Source organism: Macrotis lagotis, chromosome 5, assembly GCF_037893015.1.
Source record: "Macrotis lagotis isolate mMagLag1 chromosome 5, bilby.v1.9.chrom.fasta, whole genome shotgun sequence".
Taxonomy (NCBI): Eukaryota; Metazoa; Chordata; class Mammalia; order Peramelemorphia; family Peramelidae; genus Macrotis; species Macrotis lagotis.
In genome coordinates, this window is record NC_133662.1 from 264,290,205 (window position 1) to 264,318,150 (window position 27,946).

General features: G+C 42.9%; 2 protein-coding genes across 4 annotated transcripts in view; both read right to left on the reverse strand.

Moving 5' to 3' along the window:
• Positions 1–1,916: 1,916 nt before the first annotated feature.
• Positions 1,917–27,838, reverse strand: LOC141489094 (KRAB domain-containing protein 4-like). 3 transcript variants are annotated; one of them, XR_012468892.1, is made up of 8 exons: positions 27,662–27,838; positions 25,149–25,363; positions 24,612–24,688; positions 19,657–19,783; positions 17,340–17,435; positions 4,325–4,405; positions 2,519–2,754; positions 1,917–2,427 (listed from the first exon to the last, which is right to left on the reverse strand). XR_012468892.1 is itself a non-coding variant. In XM_074189746.1 (6 exons), the coding sequence occupies exons 2-6, from the start codon at positions 25,180–25,182 to the stop codon at positions 4,398–4,400; spliced, it is 342 nt and encodes a 113-aa protein (XP_074045847.1). In that variant the 5' UTR covers positions 25,183–25,363; positions 27,662–27,838; the 3' UTR covers positions 4,246–4,397. The 3 variants fall into 3 exon arrangements, 1 of the variants encoding a protein (XP_074045847.1); XR_012468893.1 differs by having other exon boundaries at positions 1,920–2,427; positions 2,519–2,647; XM_074189746.1 differs by lacking the exons at positions 1,917–2,427; positions 2,519–2,754 and having other exon boundaries at positions 4,246–4,405.
• LOC141489095 (uncharacterized) overlaps positions 4,582–27,946 on the reverse strand; it is a 72,557-nt gene continuing 49,192 nt past the window's right edge. The window contains exon 8 of the mRNA XM_074189747.1: positions 4,582–16,881. Within this exon, the coding sequence (XP_074045848.1) occupies positions 15,114–16,881 (1,768 nt within the window). The 3' untranslated portion in view covers positions 4,582–15,113. The remainder of the gene's footprint in view (positions 16,882–27,946) is intronic.

Sequence of the window (27,946 nt, forward strand, 5' to 3'; positions counted from 1 at the left end):
AGGGCAGAAAAGACGCAACCGCACCCCGAGTCCTCGCGCCGCAGAAGCGCGCCTTCCCGTGCAAGCCCCGGAGACAGGGACCCCCCGGTGCGCGCCACCCTGGAGAGTGCCGGAGGCTGGGGAGGGGGCTCCCTGAGCCCATGCCCCCCGGGAGCCACGAAGAGCAAGGCCAGCGCCCAGTGCAGAGAGGCCTTCCCGCAAGGGCAGCTGCTGCCGGCGCAGGCGCCCACGGGAGGCGCGAAACTGAGGGGAAACCATCCCAGAGCGCGAGTGATGCTTCTCCAGCCAGAAAGGGCAGAACGAGGAGCAGCCCCGATAACCGACAGCTGATTCGTCAGTATTTTGTACTTTCTGTTGTTGAGTTTTAAGTGGCGGCTTGCCGCTCACCTCCACAGCTGCTGGGGTTTTCTTGGCCGAGGCCAGAGTGTTTGCCGTTCCCTTCTGAGAACTGCAGGATTCGACGACTTGGCTTGGGTCACACTGAGCATCTGAGGCTGAATTTGAACTGCGGGTCTTTTTAAATCCAGGGCTGGCACTCTATCCACTGTGCCACCTAGAGCTGCCCAGTTTTACTTTTACCTGCTGGGTTGTGAATTTTCTAAAATAATACACACAGGATTGCTAAATGTGTCATTTTATAAAGTTAAAGTTCATGTAAAAGACAAAAATATTTAAGTAATCAAAACACCATTAATACATTTCAGAAGGAATTCTAAATGTTTATACACTGAGGCTCAACTTTGGACATTTTTAATCTTGATTCTCTGATTGGAATTATAAGTTCTTCCACAAAATTATTATCGTTCAACATTTCTTTGAATTTAGGGATCCAACAAACCCCAGAATGTCTGACTTCATGAAAATTCAATTCATTGCATTGGCCTTTTCCATGCTATATCAAAATTTAAAAAGATTTTGTAAAAAAAGTTTTATCGCTTGAGACCTTAAGAGTGCCGGGTCTTTAGCCAGAAACTCAGATCTGACCTCAGACACTAGCTATTTGACCCTGGCCCATTTGGCCTCAGTTTCCCCAACTGTAAAAAATGACCTGGGAAAGGAAATGGCAAACCACTTCAGGATCCTTGCCCCCCCAAAAAAACCCAACAGCCCCATATGGGAGCTAGAAGACTCAGGCAGCTGAAATGTGAGTAACAAGTCTCCATTCCATTCAAGAACAAAGATGATGGTCCCCTCAGAATTAGGCAGATCCTCAGTGGCTTCTCTTGGCTTTCCTCAAGGGCAGGGGCTAGCTCAGGAATCCCAGAACTTCAGAGCTGAGGCCTCTTGGCGGGGGAGAGGAAATGGGGTGACTCTTCTCACTGGGAGGGGGTAACAGTGCAGAAGAGATCACCTCCTTTCTTCTGCAGCCCAGAGGCCAAAGTAGAAGGCATGCGAAGCCTTCAGGTGGGCACGAACCCACCCAGAAGTCAGGGAGGCCCCGAGGGGCCAGACCGCCCGGAAGCCCTGGGGCGGGGCCTGCCTGGGGCTGGGGGAGCACTGACACACCTGGGGGAAAGTCCCCTCCCGGAGCCCCACCTGCGCCCCGGGCCTGCTACTCAGTGCGCCTGCGCACTGCCTGCCCAGTGAGGCCCAGCACACAAGGGGCGGGGCCCAGGCACCGCGCCTGCGCACTCGTGAACCGGGACTCCCTGCTGTGGGCTCAGGCCGGAAGTCGGGGCTCCCGGGATGACCCCCACAGCGACCACCGGCCCACCTCCGGTCCCGCGGCATTCTGGGAGTTGGAGTCCGGGCGCCGGCTCTGGGTGGGACTACTCCCAGACTGCACTATGGTGCTCCTCGCTTTGTGGAAGCCACTGGGGCGCGGCTGAGTCCGGCTTTCCCTGGGCCCCCGACCCTTCCCTTTGACCTTGGCGCTGGAGGCGTTTCTTTTTTCTTTCACTGATTTATTTCTAATTACACGCAAAAATAGTGACATGTCAAAAGGCGACCCCTCAGTGAAAAGGAAGATGGCTATACATGTAAAGCTGTTTATTGAAGAAAGGATGGTCAAGTCCAAGGGGAGCCAGGCTTTGACAGGGTATTGGATAGAGGAGGCGGGGTGGTATGGCCCATGGGGTCTCCATGGAGCATGTGTTTTGTTTGGGGTTCACCAAGGGAGACTGTACATTGTTTGGCATTTCTATGAAGTCCTTAGGAAAGAATAATCAGGGGCTGAAGCAGGCAACAAGGAAACTCAGGTCTGGACCCCACATTCCAGCCTCTGTTTTAATTTTACTGTTGGGGTCGGAGGTCAGTTCTTCCGGAGCCACTTGTAGCTGAGTGGGCGATGACGTCATCAGGCACATCACAGGGTAAAGGATGGAACTGTTGGCAGCCTTGTGCCTCAAGTGCCCTGAAGCATCGCGGATGGGGCAGCGCTCGCTGCCTCGGGGATGAAGGTGCTAAGCACCCCAAACAAAGGAGGACCTGAGAAGAGCGCAACATGGTTAGTGGGTCACTATGGGAAGGAAGACTGAAACCGACTGGACCACGCGTCCACTGATTTTCCCCCCAATACCTGAGGCTCTATCAGCCAGATTTTTAGCAGCATCCCAAACCAATCCAGACTGGCTAACACAGAAGCAGCATTCTCCGTCCAGGAAGAAAGAGCGGCCTCCCTTCTTGGCTGTCATTGGTCCGAGTCCATCTGTTTTGTAAGGTTACAGCAGTTAGGGAATCCAGTTGAACTTGGACTTGTAGGCTTTTGGCTATATCATCAATACTTTCCTGAAGGTCTTGTGATAGCTGTTGAAACTAATTAGAAAAGTTATAATGCCACCTCCTGCCCCCCCCACCCATGGCCACACCAGAAAGGAGGCCTATAATCTCTAAGAAAGGGATGAGCACAGGAGCTCTTCAGTACCTTGCGTGTGTCTTGAGGGTGACAGAAAAGGACTGGTTGTCAGGGGTCACCTCATTGTGGGGTGAGAGGTTAGAGAAGGGAACAAATACCTGTCCAGTTGCTGGTTAGACATAGGTAGGCAGTGTTCCCACAGAGGAAGAAGATCCCATCTCCTCTCAAGCATGCACCAAGATGGAGAGAGAAAAGGTGAGCAAACTCAATCCTTTCCCAGTGCCAAAGTAAGAGAGAATCCACAAGGGCTAAACCTGTCATGGGTCTTGGCTGGGGACATGCCCATGGGCTTGATGGGTTGGGTAAGAAGGGGGGGACTCTTGAGGGGAGGTTATCAACAATCTTTGCTAAGGTTCAGGAAGGTGTCATAGAAAGTAGAAATACTAAGCATTAGGCACAGAAATTGTAGGAAGGGTTTATGTTCTACATGGAGGTAGTCATGAAAGTGACAGAGAAAGGTGCCTGCTTGCTTTTGGGGAAGGAGAAGGAAGATGGCCATTCTGAGTTAGCCAGGGTCCTTGCCACATCGCCCCTTTGGAGAGGTGGGCTTGTTTTTCATCCAGTGTATATTCTGGATTCAGGGAAGGCAAGGTAACTAATTGAAGGTGTATATTAGGTTGGCATGCAGCCTGTTTGGCTGCCTAGTCAGTCTTCTCATTACCAGTTGCCACAGAGATGGACATACCCTGATGGCCCTTAAAGTGGATCGCCACAAAAGGAGAGGAGGAGGATGGGGCAAAGAGAAGTTTAAGGATTAGGTTAGCATTAGTTAAAGGAGAGCCTTGAGAAGTAGGAAATCTCTTTGCCAATTTAGAGGCATGAGAATATAAAAATAAAAAGCATATTGGCAATCTGTGTAGATGTTAATAGGTTTCTGTTTTGCTAGAGTTTGAGCTTGAATTAAGACAATGAGTTATGCTCTCTGAAGAAGTTTGTGGAGGAAGAGGGCTGGACTCAATGGGAGATCTATGTACAGATACCATGGCATACCCTGCTATCTATTTACCACTGAGGAACTCCCATCGATGAACCAGTTATCATTAGGGTCTGGGAAGGGAGTGTTGGAAATCTGAGGGAAGGGATATGAGAGGATCAGGGAGGACTTCAGGACAGGAGTGTGAGGGGGAGAAATGAGAGAGTAGTGGGAGAATCAGAAAATGAGAGAAGGAAAATAACCATAGGATCTTTGTATGGTTGCTGAAGAGAAGGAATAAAGAACTGAGCCTTTAAATGGGAAAGGATATCCCTGCCCAATATAGGTATAGGACAACCTAGGTCCTAAGGATCTAAGAAAGAAATGAATAAAAGTGGAAGATCCAAAAGAACAGGGTAAAAGAGGAGGATTTAGAGGATTAGAGGTGAGTCCCTCAATCCCCATAATTGAAATAATAAGTTCTTTGTGGATCCTTTATATTCTGGCAGGACCAAAAAGGTAGCCCCCCATGTCTAGGAGAAAAAATGTTGCCTTACCTGCCACTTGTAGAGTTTCCCAAGGTTCTCTTTGCAAGATGGGTTCAAGGGCAAAGGCAGATCCTGGGCAATGTCAGTCATCTATGGCCAAACCCAAGAGAGGAGGAAGATTATTAGGAATCAACCAAGGTCTCCCTTTCCAGGAAGAGAGGTGCAGCCCTACTTCCAGTATCCTTTTCTGCCACACCTTGGGCAAGGCTTGGACAGGGTCTAGGATTTGGGCATTGAATTGCCCAATGTCCTAACCTACCACATTTAAAACAGTCACCTCTGGGATTACCATTGTTAAGTGCCCTTTGGGGGTCATGGGACCCATTAATGGCAGAGGCTAACATCTGGCGAAATTTGGTCTGGGATGTAGCTTTCTTTTCATCCTGATTATTAAAGACCAAAAAGACCACATTGACCAAGTCTCCTCTAGGTATCTGGGGAGCCAGCCTCCAGCTTCTTTAGTTTTCTGTGGCTTTCAGGGGCTGACCGAGAAACGAAGTGGATATTAGGAAAATAATTCCCTCAGGAGATTCAGAATTAACATTAGTATATTTGGTAGTGGCATCTTTAAGTCTGTTAAGGAAGGTTGTGGGGGTTTTCATTGGGGCCCTGAGAAACCTCCTTAACTTTATCAAAGCTGACAGGTTTCTGAGCTAGAGTTTGCAGGCCAGTCATCAGGCAAGCAATTATGCCATCCCTAGCATGTAAATCTTGGAAACTTTCATAGTCCCATTTAGGTCTTTGTGAGGGAAGTCCCTATGGGATTTTCTGTGCGATTCTATTTAACATGTCTGCATGAGCCTGTGCTGCTTTCCTAGACCTTTTCCTTCTCATCAGTCATATAAGTGGAAATAATAGTGTAAAGGTCTCCCCAGGTCAGGTCATAGGATACATTAAGATAATGAAATTCTCTAGAAAACTGAGAGGGATCAGTAGAATAGGAACCAACCGGTTTTCAGTGTGACTGAGGTTGACAAAAGAGAATGGGACATGGACCCTGATAAGTTTGCCCTTGGGGTCCGACACTTCACAAAGAGGGAGGACACAACAAGGATGAAGAGGAGCCTGAAGAGGAGGTGAAAAAGGGGGAGCAGTTGTGGTGGTTGAAGATGGTAAATTCTGAGACAGTAGGAAGAAGAATGGATATTGTGGCCTCTAGGTGAAAGCCCTGAGGTGGAGTCAGGTAGAGGAGGAGGAGCATTAGGCGGAAAGCAGAGTGGGATGGAAAGGAAGGCATCTCCCAGAGGATCTCTGGAGGAGTAGTGGAAGGGGCTGAGGTAGCTGATGTACAAGTTTTGGGAGGTTCTGGTTGATGCAGAATTGTGGAGATGGATTTGCAAAGAAAGGGGAGCTGTCTTAGTTCAAAAAACAGCTGAACACATGGAATCTCACTCCATTTGCCTAGCCTCTGACACAGGTTGTTTAGGTCAGTGAGGCTGGTATAATCAAAAGTTCCCTCAGATGGCCATGCCTCCCCATTATCCAATTTATATTGAGGCCACTGTACAGTGGAAAGAAAGACAAGTTGTTTAGGCTTGAGTTGGGGATCTATTTCATAATTTCATACACACATCACATTGGAGTACCTGGGGAATTCTTGGAATTTAAGGTCCCCATGAAGATGAGTCCTAGGAGAGGGGAAGATCCCCAAAGTGGTCCAGTGGCTATGCCTAAGACCTTACTCAGGAGGTGTCTGCATCTGCCGAGTCATTTAGTTTCAGTTTAAACAGAGAAAGTGGCATCCCAATTCCATTTCTCTGTTTTAAGGCAGTTCCTCATTTAGCTACGATTTTGGAAAGGAGCAGCCTGGGTATTCTGGAATGGTGGAAGGGAAGTGCCTGAGATGTAGTCTTACCTCTCAAATTAGTCTTGACTTCTGAAGTGGCTGGGGTGAGTGGGAGGTAGGCCCAGGAGAGGGTTGCAAGGGTTCCCTTAGGCAAGATGAGGGAGTTAGAAGGAGCTCATGGCTTACCTGATGAATGAGCCTTCAAAATTCCTGCTACTCTGAGTCCATAACTGATGGACATGACTTAAAATGTTGCTGACACTGTGTAGGATGTCCTCCTAGATCTGATCAATCAGTTCCTAGAAGTCTTCCTAGGCTTTTATGAATTGCAGCCACTCAAGACTTTTCTTTTTTTTTTTTAACTTTAAGGCAATAGTTAAGTGATTTGCCCAAGGTCACATAGCTAGGCAATTAAGTGTCTGAGGCCGAATTTGAACTCAGGTCCTCCTGACTCCAAGGCCAGTGCTCTACCCACTACACCACCCAGCTGGCCCCCTATTCAAGATTTCTTACAGAACTCCATAGCATTCATAAATCATAACTTGTTTAGCCATTCTCCAACTGATAGGTATTCCCTCAATTTCCAATTCTTTGCTATTACAAAGAACTGCAATATTTTTGTACATATGAATTTTTTCCCCTTTGATAAGATCTCTGAAATATGGATTTAGTCATGGTTTTCTTGGATCAAAGAGGACGAATTCTTTTTGTTTTTGTTTTATTGTTTTTAGATTTTTCAAGGCAATGGGGTTAAGTGGCTTGCCCCAAGGCCACACAGCTAGGTAATTATTAAGTGTCTGAGGCCACATTTGAACTCAGGTACTTCTGACTCCAAGGCCAGTGCTCTATCCACTGCACCACCTAGCCACCCCCTAAGGATGAATTTTTATTTCTCTTTGGGTAGAGTTCCAAATTGTTCTCCAGATTGGTTGGATCAGTTCATAACTCCATCAAGAGTGAATTAGTATCAGTTTTCCTACATCCTCTCCTACAATTCTCATTTATCTTTTTTTGTCATGTTAACCAAAATGACAGGTATGAGGTAGCACCTCAGAGTTGTTTAAATTTGCATTTTCTAATTGGTGATTTGGAGCATTTTTTAATATGATGGTAGTTTTTATTTCTTCATCTGAAAACTACTAGTTCATATCCTTTTATTTATCAATTTAATGACATTCTTATAAATTTGCCTTAATTCTCTAAATATTTTAGTATAGAGAATTTTCACACACTAGCTATGAAAATTGTTTCCCGTTTTTCTCCATTGCTTCTAATCTTAGTTGCATTGGTTTTATTTTTGCAAAAACATGAATTTTAACATAATCAAAATTATCCATTTTGTAATTTATTATGATCACTATCTATGGTCATAAAATTCTTCCCATTCCTTAGATCCGACAGATAGACTATTCCTTGTTCTCCTACTTGGTTTATGGTATCACACCTTCTGCCTAAATCCTGTACCCATTTTGACCATATCTTGGTATAGCATGTGAGATATTAATGTATGACTAATATTTACCATATTGCTTTCCAGTTTTCCCAGAAGTTTTTGTCAAATAGTAATTTCTTATCCTAAAAGCCAGAGTCTAGTAAGGTACTTATGTAACAACTGATTAATTTTCATTTCTACATCAGTTATGAGAAATTGAAGAAAGGAGGCTCTTTTATAGATAAAAGGATAGGGAGGATAGAGAAAACTATTTAATGGATTGATGTATAATAGGAAGGATGAGGGAAGTCATAAAGAAAGGAATCTGCTTCTCCTGATAAAAAGTGGATATACTTACATAAGAAGTAGATAAATTTACAACAGGAAAACAAGAAACAATTAAAATTAGAATTTGGGGTGAATTAATAAATAAATTGGCAGTATCAGATTAACTTATTTGTGTTATATTTTCAAGTAAGAGCAGAAGAACCTAAGGGCCTGTACAAAATTGTGAAGAAAGGAATATTTGATGAGGAAGGAGGACCCATGTGAGGAGAGAATTATGCACTTGGATAGGCCTTTGATCCTGCAATACCCAGCCAATTGTAGACATGTGAGGGACTTGTGTTTCTAGACGGGATAAAAGGCTATGATTTTGTGCCCTAAGTATGCCCATTTTTGGGGGGGGGTCACCCATTTTTAAGAACATTACAATAAAGGATCCTCTTTGCTTCATTAACAGCTGTTCTGAGTTCTTGGTAAGGTAATTTTCTTAAACTTATTAGTGGGTTATTTTCATACTTCCGCTTTACAAGTTTGCTTTGCTTATCTCCATGAGAACAAAATGTGAATACAGCATACTTTTGTTTTTTACAAATAATCCCAGTTCAAAGTTCATATTCTTCCCTTGCTCACTTATTTTAACCTTTTTTGTTTTTACTCTGCCACATTTCATTAATTATGAGTAACTTGTTTTGTGCATAATGTCCTGTTATCTGTCTTCTACTTAACAAACAGGAGTTATAATAAGGTTAGAAATTTGTTGCTTCTTTTCTAGGAAGTAGTAGGTTTTCTACACCAATTTGTAATTTATTTCTTTAAAATGAAAGAATAGCTAAGTTTCTTGAGGGAAGGGTCCATGTCTCATTTAAAATTGCATATGTGCTTACCGATGCATCACCAGAAATTCTAGGGTAGACCTGACATAAAGGACCAGCACCAGAGCAGAACAGGCCTGGGCTGTTCAGGGTGTGGCACATGAGGAAGGACCAAGGTACTGTAGGAATCCAGGCAGGGAGGAAAAAGCTGCCAGCAAATTGAATGATGGAGTCTAGGGAGACTCCTGCACAGGAGGGTGGTTCACCCTGAGTGGAAGGAGGGGTCTCAGACCAGAGGGTGCTGTGGGAAGGTAGAAAGGACAGATCTTCCTGGCAACACAGTGAATTTGTTAACACCCAGTTACAAAATGAACCAGCATACCCTTTAATTTCCATGCCCTCCTGACCTCAGGTCACCATCTTGCCAACCTCTAGATCAAAGGTCACTGAAGAAAGTAGAGGAGAAAAGAACTCTGGACAACCCAAGTCCTCAGCACTATAGAAAACATGACTTCCAGTTCAAGTAATTCTCCCAAGTCATCATCAGTCTGGAGACCACAACTGCACTTATAGAGTCTCCTTGCCATATATCCTAGTACAATAGGTTGGGGAGGGGGGCTGTCTGCATCCACTTCTCCCAGAGGATACCCAGATAAGAAAAAGTTCATCACCCAAAGTAAATAAAGCATCACAAACAACAGTTCAGAAAGAACAGTCAATTACCCCCAAAAGTCCTTCCAACAAAGGGCTGTTGTCTGTGAAAGAGTTATTACAAGACTTTTGAAAAATGAGAGAAAATGTATTAAGCAGCACAAGAAACTCTTTTCTACCTAGAATGGTCAAAGAAGGAACAATCCCAAATCAGTGAATGACGATTCATCAATAATTTTACGTTTTTTTTGTTGCATATTCAGTGGTGAACAATTCAGTGAGTGGGTTTCTCTTGGCCAACATACCTGAGTTAACAGGGTTAAATGACTTGGTCCAGGTCATACAGCTACTAAAACATCTAAGGCTGAATTTGAAATCAAGTCATCTTAACAACATGGCTGACTCTATATACTGTGCCACTTAGAGCTGCCCATTTTTACTTTTACTTTCTGAGTTGTAACAGTTTTCTAGAATAATGTACATATTGCTAAACTTGTTTATTTTATAAAGTTAAAATTCATGTAAAATACAAGGACAGATTTAAGTCATCACAACAGCACAATAAATTTAAGCTTTTCTCAATCTTTTTTTTTTCAAGGCAATGGGGTTAAGTGGCTTGCCCAAGGCCACACGGCTAGGTAATTATTAAGTGTTTGAGGTTGGATTTGAACCCAGGTCCTCCTGACTCCAAGGCCGGTGCTCTATCCATTGCACCACCTAGCCGCCCCTTTTCTCAATCTTTGATAGACTAAAGCTTAATTTTTAGTCTGGCCATTTTTAATCTTTGGTGGTTTGATGAGGCATGGTTGGAATACTAAGTGCTTCCATAAAATGACTATTTGTCCAGCCATTCTTCAACATTTCTATTTTAATTTGGGGGGATCCAACAAACTACAGAATATCTAACTTCATGAAAATTCAATTCATTGGCCTTTTCCATACTTTATCAAGAGTCTTTAAAAATATGTTGTAAAACATAGTTTTACTCTCTTGAGACCTTAGTGTGCTGGACTTGAAGTCAGAAAAGATTCTCTGAGTTCAAATCTGGCCTCCGATACTAGCTGTCTGACCCTGGGCAAATCATTTAAATAGCCCCATTGGCCTTAGTTTCCTCATCTGTAAAATGACCTGGAAAATGAAATGGCAAACCGTTCCAGCATCCTTGCTAAGTCCTGATGGGATCATGAAGAGGCAGACCCAGCTGAAATGACTGACAAGAAATTTCTATTCCATTGGTTAATTTATGATGATGCCTCTTTTAATGTTCAGTGAGGGCCCTCAGATTTAAACAAGTCCTCAACTGTTTCCCTTGATTTTTCTCAAAAATATTGTGTTAAGATTTACAAAATTCCAAAATTTCAGAACTGATGTCTATAAAGGTGGAATATACCCACCTTATCTGGAATCTTGTTTCTTAGGAACAGATATGTTATAGAAATGAGAGGGGAAAGAGGATTCTTTTTTCCAGGAAATTTTTTAGTTTTTTTTTGGGGGGGGTTGCAAGGCAATGGGGTTAAACGACTTACTCAAGGTCACACAACTAAGTAATTATTAAGTGTCTGAGGCTGGATTTGAACTCAGGTTCTCCTGACTCCAGGGCCAGTGCTCTATCCACTGCACCTAGCTTCCTTATTTTTTTCCAGGAAACATAAGTAAATATCTTCTCATTTGAAGAGGAGAAAAGGTTTCTCCTCAGTTTCTTCTGAAGAAGACCCCATAGCCAAAAAAGATTGTATTCAAAGAGTACAGTTTGAGTACAGACCCACTTAATAATAAAGGAAAACACTACCCCTTGGTTGTACTTAAAAAGATACTTGAACAACTGACAGGGTTATGAGATAATATTTAAATGCTTAAATTTATTTACAAGCCCATTTATACACACAAAATGAAAACCTCAAGATGTTAGGAGGAACCTAGGAAAGAGCCAAGAAGGACACACTGCTCTGTGGCATATTTAGTGTCATGGAAAAGAATGTCACTGGAATGGCAATCATGGATTGATGGGGATCAGCACTAGGGGAGGAAATGCCCACATTTTTTTGATTTTAGATGCCTTGGCTCTTGATTCTTCCTCTCCAGCTTCAGTCTGTTGTGTTTTTCTTAAACTCTCAGCATATCATATGATGAATACCTAGAGTATTGGCCCTAGAGCAGATTGGGTCCAAAGCCTGCCTCACACTTCCTCTGTGGCACCAGACAAATTGCTTCACTTCTGGAGGCCTCATTCCTCATTTTTCTTTTCTGTAAAATGAACAGGTTGACTGAACCTCCAAGTTCCCTTTCAGCTTTAAATCTCAGATCCTAGTCAAGCAAAGCTGGGTGAAGAGAATGCTGTAAAAAGGAATTCTCTCTCAGGTGGTGAGGACCTTCCAATTTTGGAATGATGGCATCTCAATATAATTGTCTTTCCCTTCTTAAACTGGTTATGTCTCTAAGTATAGGACCAACCATGACTCAGGCTGGTCCATCATTCAGGCTGTAGAGTGAAACAAAATGAGACAACAGCATGGGAAAAATAATTTGACAAAGTATTGGTGAGGATGGATGAAGTTCCCTTGGCATTAATAGAGAGAAGTGCCCCCTCAAAGGGCATTTTCACCCCCTGGAAACAATGGGTCCTTCAAAAACGAAAAGCTTTGACTTCTTGACTAGATCTTCTCTTTAGCAGAGAGTGAAGTTATGTCAACTGTCCCCTGAACTAAGTAAATCTTGATTGTTTCACTGTTTTTTAGGGGAAAGTAGCTTAGCTTGGATGTTGCTTCTGCCACTGGAGGAAATGAGCTGGAAATCCAACCAACCCTTTCCTATCTAGCAGGCCCAGGTCAGCCATTACATCCCGTCCACTCTTCTATCCTTCTGCATTGCTGCTGATAGTTTCTCCCCACTTGAAACAGCACCTCCATACTGAACAGCCAGAAGAAGTTTCTATTTCCTTAAGAAGTTAACACACCAAGTTCTAAACTCCCACTTTGGTGACTGGTAATCAATGAGCTTCAAATTCAGCTGACAAACTATAAACTAATGAGGGCCATACCATCCAACCATATAGCTCTTCATACCTTGTACAGGCACTCACTATGTCAATCAACAGTCTTTCTACCTCTTCATCTTTCTTCAATAATCAAATCAACACTACCACTGTCCCATGAAAGGAAGTGCCAATTATCTGTGCATCAACTCATCCCCTAGGATGCCCCTTTGCTGCACACCATTTCTTTCTTTCTTTGTTTTCTTTAGGTTTTTGTAAGGCAAACGGGGTTAAGTGGCTTGCCCAAGGCCACACAGCTAGGTAATTCTTAAGTGTCTGAGACCAGATTTGAACCCAGGTACTCCTGACTCCAGGGCTGGTGCTTTATCCACTACACCACCTAGCTGTCTCTTACTGCACACCATTTCAATAGACATATTGCTTCCTCCTAATAGAATGAAAGACCTTTGAAGGAAGACACTCTTTCCTGTTTGTCTCTAATACCTAGCCTTATCCTTTGGAAGACAGCAAGAGCTTAAGAAACCTCTGATGAACTAATTGAAGTTTCATTTACTATATCCCAATGAGGGAACCTGCTATATCCTAGAGCAGCCCAATCCCCTTAGACAGGCTATCTTTCCTTGCAATGAACTGAAATGTATCTCTCTGTAATTTGTGCCCATCTTTCCCAGTTTTATCCCCTGGGGCCAGCAGAACAAATCAAATCCCTCTTCCTCTTGATAGATCTTCTAATTCTTGGTTTCTCTGAGGTTTTTTTTGCAAGGCAGTGGGGTTCAGTGACTTGCCCAATGTCACATAGTTAGGTAATTATTAAGTGTCTCAGGTCAAATTTGAACTCAGGTCCTCCTGACTTCAAGCTGGTGCTCTACCCAATATGCCACCTAGTTGCCCCCCAGATCTTCCAATTCTTGAGGCAAGCTTTAATTTTTCCCCCAATATCCTCTCTTCTCCAGGTCAAGCATCCAGTTTCCTCAGTTAATCTTTATATAAAACAAATTTAAGGTCTCCCACCATCCTAGTCATTCCACAGTTTAATAATGTCCTTAAAACCTAGGCCACAAATCAAACACTTATTATCATGTCCATATATCTTCCAAACACACCTTTCTCTTCACTCCCACAGATTGCACCCTAATTCAGCAAAATCTTTGATTTGACATTACCGCTAACTTTGCAGTTGCAATAATTTCCTAATTGGTACTACTGGCTCAAATTATCTCCCTTCTCTAATTCTTCCTTCACTCAGTTGACTATGTGATTGTCCTTAGGTATAAGACTATGCCTCTCTCCTACTCAAAAAGTCTATGTTCCCTGTTAGCTCCAGAATAACATGTCTTTTTGGAATTTAATATCCTTCACATTGTCCCCAAAGTATTTTTCTAGTCTTTTTCCTTATTATTCACCTCCATCTGAATTATAGTCCATCCAAATCGGCCTCAGTACTCTTACATATGCTGCTCCATTCTTACAAAATCAACCCCCTCCTCGCCTCCACCTATCAGGATTAAATAGCTAAGTGTTATCAACCTTCTAAATGAAGCCATTCCTGATCATATCCTTAGTTCCTATTGCCTTTCTCTTACCCCTCTCACTTACAGACATATTATAAAAATAAATCTTTGTTCATTAACTCCTTGTCACTCTACTACATTTACTTTACTATGAAAATTATAGTGTGTGAATGTTTTAAAACTCAGTTATTCCTGAAGGCAGAACATTGTTTTTTTATGTTTTATTGACAGCTTTTCTAGAGATAAGAAAAAAGATCACTAAACCATCACCCCATGCCTGAACAAATCAATTAGCCTTCAAATTGGTCTCCCTGCTTCAATTCTATTCCTGTTTCCATCCAACCTTCAGGTAGCTGTCAAAGGGATTAAAAGGATTTTCTTAAATTTTAGGTCTGATGATGTCACTTCTCCACAGTCAATAGAATCCCGAAGTTCCCTATTACCTCTAGGATCAAAAACAAAATCCCTGATTTAACATTTAACATACTTCAGAACACAGCTCCTTCCTACACCATTGATGGGCCACATACACTGGTCAGCTTGCTATTCATAGAACACAACATGCCATCTCTCCCTTTGTCAGTTCTTGAAATATTCTCTCTTCCTTCCTTCCTTTGACCTTCCCTGGATTCCTCCAAGACTTAGCCCAAATTCCATCCTACTGAAGGATGCCTTCCCTATTCTCCCAGCTAGTAAGATTGCCTTCCAAATCCATACTGTATCTTGTGTGTATATATATTTACATGTTATTTCCTCTATTAAAATGTATGAAATTTGGTTTATTTGGTATCCATCATGTAAAATCCATAGTAAAATCAAACATTAGTAAATGTTTTGTTTTTTCTACTGAGTGATTTTTAATATTGTCTTTTTCCAAAATTTGGAACTTTTAGTATTTACATTTATCTCTATTGAATTTCATATTTTAACCCAAGATTCCAGCTTGTCAAGATCTTTTTATATGCTGCCTGTCATGCAGTGTTAACTGTGGCTCTCAGCTTTGGGTCATCTATAAGTCTAATAAGGATGACAGCTAGGTAATTGAGAAATACGTTAAACAGTACAGAAATAAGCATGGAAATCTAGAATACTCCACTGGACAAATTGATTTGACTCATTTTATGCTGCTCTTTGTATTTATCCCCTTCAATACATTTCACTAGAGTATGATTTCTTTTATGTCTAATAAAGAATTCCTTTCCGCTAAAAGTTTTCCCACATTAGTTACATTCAAAAGATTTCTCTACAGTTTGGATACTCTCATGTGCAATAAGATATTTCCTCTGGCCGAAGTTTTTTTTCACCTTTCAAACATGCCAAAGGTTTTTTTTAGATATGGGTCCTCTGATGGATGTTAAGGTTTGCTCTTCGAGTAAATGATTTTTCACAGTTGTTACATGCAAAAGGTTTTTCTCCAGTATGAATTCTCTGGTGAGTAATAAGACTTCTCTTTTGGGAAAATAATTTTCCACATTCATTACATGGAAAGAGTTTCTCTCCAGTATGAGTTCTTTGATGGGTAATAAGGTGTCCTTTCCTGTAGAAAGCTTTCCCACATTCATTACATTCAAATGGTTTCACGCCAGTATGAATCATCTGATGTCTAGTAAGGGTTCCCCTGTCTCTGAAGTGTTTCCCACATTCATTACATTCAAAGGGTTTTACTCCAGTATGGGTTCTTTGATGGTAAATAAGGGATTGTAGTTTACTAAAAGTTTTGCCACATTCATTACATTCAAAAGGTTTCAATCCACTATGAATCTTTTGATGTCTCTTAAGGTGGCTCTTGTTGTGGAAGGCTTTCCCACAGTCAGTGCATTCAAAGGGTTTCAATCCAGTATGAACTCTCTTATGTGTACTGAGGTTTCCTCTGTCTCTGAAGCCTTTCCCACATTCATTACATTCAAAGGGTTTTGCCCCAGTATGAACTCTCTTATGTGTATTAAGGCTTCCTTTATCTCTGAAGCCTTTCCCACATTCATTACATTCAAAGGGTTTCACTCCACTATGAATTCTCTGATGTGCAATAAGGTTTACCCTCTGCCTGAATCCTTTTCCGCATTCAGGACATTCAAAGGGTTTTACTCCAGTATGAATACTCTCATGTCTTTTTAGGTTTCCCCTTTCTCGGAAGGCTTTTCCACATTCATCACATTTGAAGGGTTTCGCACCAGTATGGGCTCTTTGATGGCTAATAAGTGATTGTTGTTTGCAGAAGGCTTTGCCACAATCTTTACATTCAAAGTTTTTGACTATAGTATGGGCTCTTTGATGGCTAAAAAGGGATTGTATTTTACTGAAGGCTTTCCCACATTCATTACATTCAAAGGGTTTCACTCCAGTATGAATTCTCTTATGAACAACAAGATGTGCCCTTTCCCTGAATCTTTTCCCACATTCATTACACTCAAAAGGTTTCACTGTAGAATGAACTCTTTGATGGAATACAAGGGATTGGAGTTTACTGAAGATTTTCCCACATTCATTACATATAAAGGGTTTCACTCGATTGTGAGTTCTCTTATGGACAATAAGGTGTGCCCTCTGCCTGAATCCTTTCCCACATTCATTACAATTAAAAGGTTTTACTCCAGTATGGACTCTTTGATGGCGAATAAGAGTTTCTGGTTGACTGAAAGTTTTGCCACATTCATTACATTCAAAGGGTTTTACTCCACTATGAATCCTCTGATGTCTTTTAAGGTAGCTCTTCTCTCGGAAGGCTTTCCCACATTCATCACATTCAAAGGGTTTCACCCCAGTATGTACTGTCTTATGACGATTAAGGCTTCCCCTATCTCGGAAGGCTTTCCCACATTCATCACATTCAAAGGGTTTGACTCCAGTGTGAGTTCTCTGATGATAAATGAGATGTATTTTCCAACAAAAGCCTCTTCCACATTCATTGCACAGAAAGGGTTTCTCTCCAGTATGAGTTCTCTGGTGGCTAATAAGGCTTCCCCTCTGGCTAAAGACTTTCCCACATTCATCACATTTAAAAGGTTTCTCTCCAGTATGAGTTCTCTGATGTCGAATAAGGTGGTCTCTGTTATTGAAAGTTTTCCAACATTCATTACATTCAAAAGGTTTCTCTCCAGTGTGAGTTCTCCGATGCTGAATAAGGTGTTGCCTGGCATTGAAAGTTTTCCCACATTCATTACATTTAAAGGGATTGTCTCCAGTAGGAATCTTTTTCAATTTGGTCAAGCTCCACATGTGGTTGAAGGTTTTCCCATATGAATTACATCCTAATTGTTTCTCTCCAATACAAATTTGCTGTAGTTCATTACTATTTGACCTTCCACCAACAGCTTTGCTGTTGGAAACTGCTGTAAAATCAGAAAGCAGTAAGGAAGAAATTATGCTTAGATCAACATCTCACACTATAGATCACAACAAATTCTAGAAGATATATGATGTAGATTAAAAAAAACAGGTCATGAAATCAATCAATTAGATAACTGGGAGCAAATTACACAAAATAGATGGGGAAATAAAAAATGGATAGAGAAGATCACAGGAGACAAGACTGATAATCTGGAAGGTTTCACTCACCATGACAAGGGCCAGGGGGGTCTCCTCCCTCTGGCCTCCATGAGGCTTCCTCTCTCTCCAACAGGGAGACAACATCCGTTTTAGAAACAGGAAGCCCTATACATAGGCATAGAAATGACAAAGTGATAGGTAGAGAAAACTTACAAAGAACTGATTTCTACTCATGGTAAAGCTAAGAAACAACTTTCTTTGCAGCATATTCTGTTTTGCATTCCAGGAAGTACAAGTTACTATTCTGGAGCCAACAAGGCCATCTGTTCTGTCCCTTCTACAATGAGGTACAATGAGCAGGTGCTCTATCAGGGATTTCAAATATGGCATCAGTTAACCTGGTTGGAGGTTTTTCTTGTTGCTGTAGTTCTTTTTAATATTGTGACTGCATTTTAACAGACCTGGTTTTCTTTCTAATGCCAAGTATTTTACTTTATGCATTTAAAACCACTACTCAAGACCAATGGTGTCAAACTCAGAAACAGAGGCCACCAAAGTAGACATGATCCCTGAGGATTACATACTGACTTAGAAAGCAAGATGCTTATTTTTTTTTATTAAGATAACACAAAAAAATCAGATAGAAACTGCAGTGAAAGCTGCAGGACCTCTCTTAGCTTGGCTTTCTCTCCATAGGCTTCAAGTCCTCACCTGAAGCCTTTCCCCTATGAACTGCTACTCTCCCTCCCTGCTCTTCTTCCTGGTCTCTGATCTTCAGCTTGCCTTGATGTGCTGTCTTCCTCTCTAGAATGTCATCTCCCTGGGAACATAGACTGTCTCAAGTCCTTCTGTTGACAGAAGGTCAAATAGTAATGAACTTCAGCAAATTTGTATTGGAGAAACAATTGGAATATAATCCATATGGGAAAGCCTTCAACCACAAGTGGATCTTGACGAAATCAAAAAGGATTCTGTCTGTAGAAAACCCCTCTCTGAGCACTGTGGGGAACATCTCTGGTGAACTTACATGGAGGAGGGGCTGGGACTGCCTTCAGAAAATTAGAAATCTCCATTAATGACCAGCAGTTTCCAATGGAAACAAAGGCCTATCTGTGTAATCCCAACAATCTGTGGGATTACATTAGACTGGAATATAACAGTGGCTAGGGAATTACCACATATGAACATGACACTGCTGGCAATGGTGAGACACTGACAAGCGCACATAGGTTGCCTCATATTAAACTTGAGGAACTCCAGAAAAGTCATTTCATCAAGGAAGTACATTGTAGGGAGAAAGGATGGACTAGTCCTGGGGGGTTGGTGCATAGAGGGGCTTCCCCAGGATACAAGGACAAAGCAAATGGAGGCTTACAGAATGACAAGTGGATTCCCAGTTATAAGCTAATGGGAAGCCATAGGAGAAATTCAAAGTAGACAGGCAGGGGGGCAGGAATTTTAATCTGAATCATTAGAAGGGACTTTGAAAATGAGAAACAGATCCTTTTGATCTTTGAGCATGAATCACAGACCTAACTGTGTCTGGGAATGAAGGAACTCATTTTACCCATTCCAGGCTGAAAAGCCAAGCCCTGTCCCCACATGATCCCTGAGATACAGGTGTCTGAAGGTTCCCAGATGGGCCAACAAAATGAGAGACACTGGGGAGAGAAAAGTAAAAAGTGAAATAATTGTGGCCTACAAGGAGCAAACATTCTATCAAGGAAAACTGTCACATGAGCATCTAAGTAAGAAGAAAATATAAGAATATAGTAGATAGGAGTCACAAGCCTTGGAGTAATATTGTGTGAGGAGAACAGCAAGTCACCAGTTTGTTTGGGCCTCCGAGCAACAGGAAACTCTGAGGGAAGGGCAGCAGTGTGTTCCCACCAGGGATCTGGGATGTTCCCTGAGGCTATGTAGCTCTCTTGGGCTTCATCTGGCATTTAGGATGGATTTCCTGGGTGGTGAGAATTGAAAGGAGGGATGTGGGGAGATACAACATTGCCCTAAGACATGCTGAATGCTTGACTCATGGGGTGTCCTGTCTAGAAAGAACAGAATCCCTACAACACAGAGCTCCGAGGCACCCAAGGATAGCAGGGAAGCAGAAGGAAGACTTTCTGGAAGAAGTCATCTCCTAATCCCCTCAGACATTAAAAAGGCCCTTAGGCTGAAGGGATCTGGTATTAGAGACTTTCTAGACTCAGGGCTGGCACAGGGATGCTTTGGGATTTCTATAAAGGACCGAATCTTTCCTTACATCCTCGTATAGTGTTGAATATCCTTGCAAGGCAAACCAAATCCCAGCTAAGTATCTGCATCAAGGGAGCCTACAAAGACTCTCCAGGGACCTGAGCCTGAGTCCCAAGGCAGTTGTGCTTACCTAGGGAGATGAAGTTCTCATAGTTCTCCAACATCACGAACCTGTACAGGTCTCTCTGGGCAGGATCCAGGTGTCTCCACTCTTCCTGGGTGAAGTCCACAGCCACGTCCCTGAATGTCACTGATTCCTAATTCAAACACATTTCTGCTTAACCAGTGACCACTCCTCCCAATGATTTAGTTACTGGATATCCTAGCCTCAGGGATTGCTCAGGTTCCTCCTGGAAACTTAATTCTTATAACTGACCCTCAAGAAAATTGTGCCTTTTGACCTGAATCCCCAAAGAGAGAATCCCCAGGAGAGAATGAACATGTGTGGAAACATTAGATTGTTTCTTCTCAGACATTCCCTCTGAAGACTCTTGGCAGCTTTGCCTCCATTCATCCCTACCAACTTTTCAGTGGTTTCCAAGTTCTGCCTTTTGGGGCCATACTGAAAAAGTCTATTTTTTTCTTCCTCAGAACAGACTTCAGGGCTCTGGTACAGTTCCCATCCCCCTTTATACCTCAATATCCTCCAGGGGATTCTTACCTCTATTAGTTGAGAGAGTTATACAAAAGCTATCATATCCCTAAGAATAGCAGAGGAAATGAAAGGTACAACAAGCACAGAGGAAACAAAACCATCCTCAAACGTTGATGACATGTTAATTTACTTAGAATCAGCAAAGAAACTAATTGAGACAGTTAACTTCACCAGTGTTATAGGCTACAAAACATACCCATAAAACCAACAATTCCCATAGAATGACTACAAAATCTAAAGAAGTAACAATAGAAGGGGAAATCTCATCCAAAATGACTTCAAATTACATAAAATATCTGGAGATCAAGCTTTCAAAACAATGAACTCTTGCACAGAACCAATGTCAAAGTGTTCCTTTAAAATAAAGAATATGGGGGCAGCTAAGTGCTCTAGTGAATAGAGCACTGGCCCTGGAGTCAGGAAGACCTGAGGTCAAATCAGGCCTCAGACACTTAATTGCTTAGCTGTGTGTCACTTAACCCCATTGCCTTGCAAAAACCTAAAATAAAATAAAATAAAATAAAGAATATGGGAGGCAGCTATGTGGTACAGTGGATAGTGTACTAGCCCAGGAGTCAAGAGGGCCCGAGTTCAAATATGGCCTCAACTGCTTAATAGCTACCTAACTGTATGACCCTGGGCAAGTCACTTAACCTTAATGCCTTGAAAAAAAAACAAAAAAATGTGGGTTAGGTGTTGTCAGCCTATAATCACTGCTGGGCCTCTGGGGAGCTCCTGCACTTTTAGGCTGGGAGATAAAAGAGGACCCAGGCTCTAAAAATGAAAGAAGAAAGTAGGAAGGAAAGAAGGAAAGGAAGATAGGAAGGAAAGAAGTACAGAGGGAGGAAGGGGGAAAGGAAGAAAGGAATGAAGTAAGGAAGAAAGGAGAATTTTATAGAGTTGTAGAGATATATACAGTATTACATTGACAGAGTATATCAGTTGCTTGCCATCTTGAGAAGGGGAATGGAAGAGGGTGGAGAAAAAATGTGTAACTCAAAAATTTTGTTAAAAAATAAATGATGAGGGCCAGCTAGGTGGCACAGTGGATAGATTACCTGCCCTAGAGTCAGGAGGACCTGAGTTCAAATCTAGCATCAGACATTTAATAATTGCCTAGCTGTGTGGCTTTGGGCAAGCCACTTAACCCCAATTGCCTTGCAAAAAACCTAAAAAAAAAAAAAAATGAAAACTATCTGTACATGTAATTGGGAAAAATAAAAATACTATTTAGAAAAGAACAAAAAAATAAATATTTAGTGTTTATGGTTGGCCTGTGACTATATAATATAAATGGCAATGCTACCTAAGTAAAGGATTTATATTTTTAATGACACAGCAATCAAACTACCAAAGGAACACTTTATAGAACAGGATAAAACAATAAAACTCATTTGGAGAAATAAATTAAAGGAAATAAGGGAGAAATAAGATAGGAATTAAGGGTAGCAATGTTTACAACACTTACAATACATTCTAAAGCAGCAAACATCAATAGTAGTTGTATTGCTGTAAAAATAGAGAAAGTGTAGAACTCATAACCTAAAGGATGGCAAACTGAAAAATAAATTACTTAGGAAAGAAATCCTTGCTACCTGATGGGAAAACTGGAAAGGCACCACCCAACTTCTTAAATATTGGCCAATAAAATCAAAAAAGATATGCAAGCCAAATATTGAAGATATTCATAAAAAAGGGGGGAAGCAGACCATATACGTCTCACAGCTATGGCAGAATATGAATTCTTAACCAAATAAAGGACAGAAAAGCAATTAAAAAATATAAAAGTAATTATTATAACTGCATGAGGTTGGGGCGGCTAGGTGGCGCAATGGATAAAGCGCCAGCCCTGGAGTCAGGAGTACCTGGGTTCAAATCCAGTCTCAGACACTTAATAATTACCTAGCTGTGTGGCCTTGGGCAAGCCACTTAACCCCATTACCTTGCAAAAACCTAAAAAAAAAATGTAACACATAAATACATTTAAAAAAAAATAATTGCATGAGGTTAAAAAGCAATTGCAACAAAAAATGCAGCCAGCATAAATTTCTCAGATAAAAGTTTGGAATCCGAGATATTTAGTCAACCAGCAGAAATATGGAAGAACAAAAGTTATTCCCAAATATGTTATCAAAGAATATGAACAACTCATGGGGCGGCTAGGTGGCGTAGTGGATAAAGCAACGGCCTTGGAGTCAGGAGTAACTGGGTTCAAATCCGGTCTTAGACACTTCATAATTACTTAGCTCTGTGGCCTTGGGCAAGCCACTTAACCCCATTGCCCTGCAAAAAAAAAAAAAACCTAAAAAAAAGAATATGAACAACTCTCAAAGTAAAAATTACTATCTATTAATGAAATGCTAATTAATATATCAAATAATGAGACTCTGGGTTGAGTGACGAGCAGATATGCCCAGTTCTCTGGATCCTTGCTGAGAAGGACCAGGAGAGCAGCAAGTGGGTAGAATGCTTCATTTAGCCTTCACTAAGGCACTAAAAGTAGAGATAGAGGGTATGGGGACAGGGAGGGGTTGCTGGAGGAAGGCAGTCAGCATGGGGTTGGGGGAAATAGTGAAGGGGGGAAGCTCAGTCATATAACTGAGCACTGGAGTGGGTGAGCTCATGGATCCATGAGAGGAAAGAAGCAGGAGTTTCTAGGGTTTTGGTAGAGGACAAACCCACTCTAATCCAGGCCACTTTAGGGTCAGTTAATTAATATCTCCACATGATCTCAAAGTTCTCAGCTGGTTCTGGGTTTCTACTGGTCTTCTTGGGGAGGTCTGAAGCTTAGAGGATACCCACAGACCACAGGCAGTCAGCAAGACTGAGGCCCCTTACAGAGGGTGGGGCTGGGTTTCCTCACTTGTCTCAAAGTCTTAGAATGTGGTTTTTAGTTAACTTTAGTTAACTGCTCTGCTCCCTTTATCTATGGGACAGTCTGTAGGTGACTTCCTAGAAACCCCATTTTCAGTCTTACTTACTCCTATTGTTATGTTTTTTTTTGGTAAGGCAAACGGGGTTAAGTGGCTTGCCCAAGGCCATACAGCTAGGTAATTATTAAGTGTCTGAGACCGAATTGGAACCCAAGTACTTCTAACTCCAGGACCGGTGCTCTATCCACTGTGCCACCTAGCCACCCCCTCCAATTGTTATATTATACTGACTTTTTATCAATCTACTGTGCTGCCTAGAAAGGGCAGGGAGGTGGAAATGGGAACCAGAATAAGATAAAGTTTGAATGTAATTAACAACCATATAAAAGAATGGTCCAAATAACACATCATAAAATACAAATCAAAACAACCCCGAGGCCTCATAGCCAGCAAACTGGCAATGAGAACAAAAGATAGGAATGATCAATGTTGTGGAAATTCAGTCTCAATGTTCAGTGTTCATGTGGAGGAGTACAACAATTCTGGAAAATCAAATCAATAAAGTGACTAAAATGTCCAAACTCCTTGTTCTAAAGACTCTACTGCGAGGGATGTTCCCTAAGGAGGTAGTCATTGACAATAAAAAGGGCTCATAGACTTCAATATTAATGCTGGGAGCTCTTTTTCTTCCGTCAAAAGATTGGAAATGAAGTCAATGCCCATCTATTGGGGAGTGACTGAACAAAATGAAATACGAAATGAAATATTACTGTACTATAAGAAAAAATAATCATGAGTTTAGAGAAGCACAGAAAGACATGAACTGATACAAAGGTAGGGGAGGAGAGGCTAGAAAGAAATATAAACCAGAAAGCAATTGTGGAAAATGAAGCTTGTAGACTTCAAAGGAATATGGAACATTGCAAACCATGTCAGAACTTTTCAATGTATTAATCATTTTTGCTATTTTTCTCCTCTTTATCTGTTTATTCTCTGAGAAAAAATTCTTTGTTAAACACTAAGGCTCGCTGCAGGCATGGGGAAAGGAAAGGTACGGGGGGGAAATCTATATTATATAAAAAGAAAACATTCCAATAAAAACCTTTTCAAGAAAAAAAACAGCCGGAAGGGAAATTTGAGATCATCTAGTCCAACTTCTCAGGTTATAGTCACATACCAAACTTACCACTAATTAACTTGCAGTAACTAACACAGACACAGACACAGACACAGACACACACACACAGACACACACACACACACACACACACACACACACAAACATACACGCACACAAACAAAATCTCCTTTGTACACTCTATGCATCCATCCAAAAATCTGTTCATCAATCCTAAGAAGATAGTCCAACTCTAAGTAGCTACCCACTTTGTGTCATTGCTGAGCACAGGAGGAGCCTTCCTTGGAGAAAAACTGATACTCAGGATAGAGATGGGAAGGGAATCAATTTAAATGAATGAAAAGAAGGAAAAGAATCTATGAATACATTGCACTTACAATGGTATGAATTGATGGGAGAGAGAGCAAACTGGAACTCACCAGAACCTGGGCTGAGCAGGGGCCAGACATCATTCCCTCCTCTCCTTCCTCTATCCTATGGTCTTGAAGGAGATGAGCTGCAGGAAGAGAAAACAGTCCTGGGGGAGGGAGATCAACCCTGCCTGGGCTCCTCCACAGGAATATCTTTCCATCGTTAACCCCCAAACTCAAGATGAGCACACCCTCCCACAAACTTTCCCAGTTCTCTGTCCTGAGCTGTCAATAACAAAAAACAGCAACAGTAAAAGTTTATTTTACTTTCTTCTGTGACCTGGATCATCGTTCAAGATCCCTTGACTCCAAACTGCCAAAGGCAGAAGTTTAGTGATTGACAGAACAGGCCATAATTTGTGGTGGACATCTATTGTGTGGTTCAGAGGAGAAATAGAGACATAAAACCTGGGCTTAGGTGCTCTATTTATTCCTTCTCTCCTAGAACAGTTCTTCAGAAAACTATGAGATATTAGTTTGTCTGTCTCCCACAGGGGGCAGGATTCCAGTAATCCACTAAAAGCTCAATAGCTCAATAATTCTCACCTCTGTCCTCAAACATGAAAGACAAGTCCTCCATGGTCAGCTCCTTCCTTGCTGTTTCTCCCTGCTCTGACTTTCCTCCAGTTGTCTCTGTCCAGGCGCTTGCCTCTCCACCTCAGGTACGACACAGAAGCTCTAGGAGAATGTCTTCAAGGCAGTCTTGTTTCTGGAATATCCCTCCACCACCTGTATTTCCCAGTAAAGCTGGACCTGGGGGACTTAAAAACAACCTCTTTTTAAGGAACTTTCATTCTGGGGTTCAAATCCCTACCCTCAGTTGAACACCTTCCCCCCCTGGACCTAGTCCCCAGAGGACCATCATTAGGTACTAATGGTAGAGAAGATGGAGGCAAAAGGAGAAGCTGGGAAACCAATCACAACACCCAAGCCTAACTCAGGACTCAATGTGGACCTGAACTTCACTTCTTCAAGAACTTTTCAAGAAAGCAAACACTAAGATGAGACAGCATTTGGGGGCCACAAATCTCTTAGGTGTTTCATAGAGCTCCAGGCCCTGCTGGCTGCTAGGCAACCCTTTATACCTTCCTAATCAGCTCTTTATTATCCTGATCTCCAAAGGGGATCTCCCAAACCTTCCTGTGGTTTCCCCTGCCCTGATTCTCTCAACTGAGAACCTTGATTTCTATTTTACCAATAAAACCAGGTCTTCTTCTGTGAACTCCCTCCTCTAACCTCTGCCCCATCTCCCATCTCCCAAATTCTTCCTATCACCTTCAGCTCTGGCTTACCCTTTCTCCTTGGCAAGTACTCTACATACCCAAGCAACCCCTGGTCTTTCCACACCTCCTGGTTGCTTCCCAACTGACTAGAAACATACTCCTGTCTCCCCATCCTCACAAAACTGTCATTTGAGCCATCTAACCCTGTTAATGATCCTCCCCTTCTCTCCTAAGTTCTTTGGGTTAAACTCCCTAAAAACACCATCTACAAGAGGTACCTCCACCTCCTTTGCTCTCAGTCCCTATAGGATGGCCGCTGACTTCATCGTTCACAGAAACTACTCTCTGCAAAATGACTATGTCATCTCTTAATTCAAGGTCTTGTGATCTTTTCTCCATCCTCAGCCCTCTTGGACCTCTCTGTAACTCTTAGCCCCTGATCTTCTAGTCTCTCTGTTTTGGGAAGATCCCTTTCAGACCTGCTAATTGTGGGTATCCAAGTAAGATTCCTGGGCCTTCACATTTTCTTCTTTTACTACTATTTCCACATGGATTCAAAGAACATCTTTAGTTAATTCAACTCTGTTTCCATAATGGCAACCTCTCTGAGCCTCCATTCACACGTCTGCTTTAGCCTAATAGACATTCCATATGGATATTCAGTAGACAGCTTAACCTCCACATGTACAAATCTGAACTCATCTTTCTCTCTAAATTCTCCCCTTACTGTTGTTTCCCTGTTATAGAGGGCAACACCATCCCCCCCAGTTACTCATTCTCTTTCTTGAGACATATCCAGAGGCAGCTAGGTGGCGCAGTGGATAGAGCACTGGCCCTGGAGTCAGGAGCACCTGAGTTCAAATCCGACCTCAGACACTTCATGACTACCTAGGTAGCTGTGTGGCCTTGAGCAAGTCACTTAACCCCATTGCCTTGCAAAAACTAAAAAACAAAACAAAGCAAATGAGGATGGGCCGGAATACTTCCGTGCTGAAGAAATAATGACAGGGCCGCTTTCAGAAGCACCCGAGAAGACTTTTTAGAGGAACTGATACAAAGTAGCCATGAGTAGAACCAGAACCAGATACAAAGTAGCAACAACTGCAAAGATAGCAAATAGGAAAAGCTGGCTAACAACCTGAGCGTGCCAAAGGCCGGGGATCAAAGACTCGCACTGGCCAGAGAGCTAGCTCAGGACTCGCACGGTGGCCCGAAGCATTCTCCTCGGGTTTCGTGGCTAAAGAGGGAAACACTGTGGCTCACTGCATATGTACGGCGGGGTCGTCTTTCTTAGCACCTCTGGGAGAAGCTGTAGGGCTGACAGCAAGTCCGGCCTGGGTGCAATCTGGACTCAGCAGCTCATCACCACCACGCTACGGGCCTCCCTGAATCCCAGGTCTGACCCCCTCGTGCCCCCCTTGAAGAATCTCCCGGCTTCCTAGAGCTTCCAGGATCGGCAGCAAGTCTAGGGGGCCTTCCGAGCCCCACCCCAGGTTTCTTACCCCCCACATGCTCTGCAGTCTAGTCTGGACCTGGGCTCTGCCCCACCCCCCCAGGCCTGGACCTTCCCCCCAGAACAGGGCCCGGGGCGGGACCGGCCAGACTTCTCCCCTCAGACTGGAAGCCCCCCGAGGGCAGGCCTGCCTCGGGCGGGATGAACGGAAGCCCCCCACCCCGGGGCAGACGGGGGCCCTTCTCTCTCCCCCCCCCCGTCAGACACGCGTAACGCCCCCCCAGTCCCGCGCCCCAACCTCAGCTCCCGCCCCGCCCCGATCCCCCTCCCAAGCCAAGTCCAGAATAAAGGGGTCCGGGGGCCGCGCCTGCGCACTCACTCACTCCGAGAGCTCGGGGACACGGAGATGCACGCCAAAGGAGGGCGGGGGGGAAAGGGGGGCAAGACCCGGCGCCGGGGATCCCCGCTGTGGGCTCAGAGCCGAAGACACGCGCGAGGCAGGAAGTCGGGGCTCGCGAGATGACTCCCCAAGCGGCGACCTGCCTGGCATGGGGGAAGCGCCCTCAGCCCCCCGGCGGTCCCGCTGCATTCTGGGACATGGAGTCCAGGCGCCATCACCGCCGGGCCGCGGCGCCCCGGCTGCGGGCGGGACTACGTCTCCCAGAATG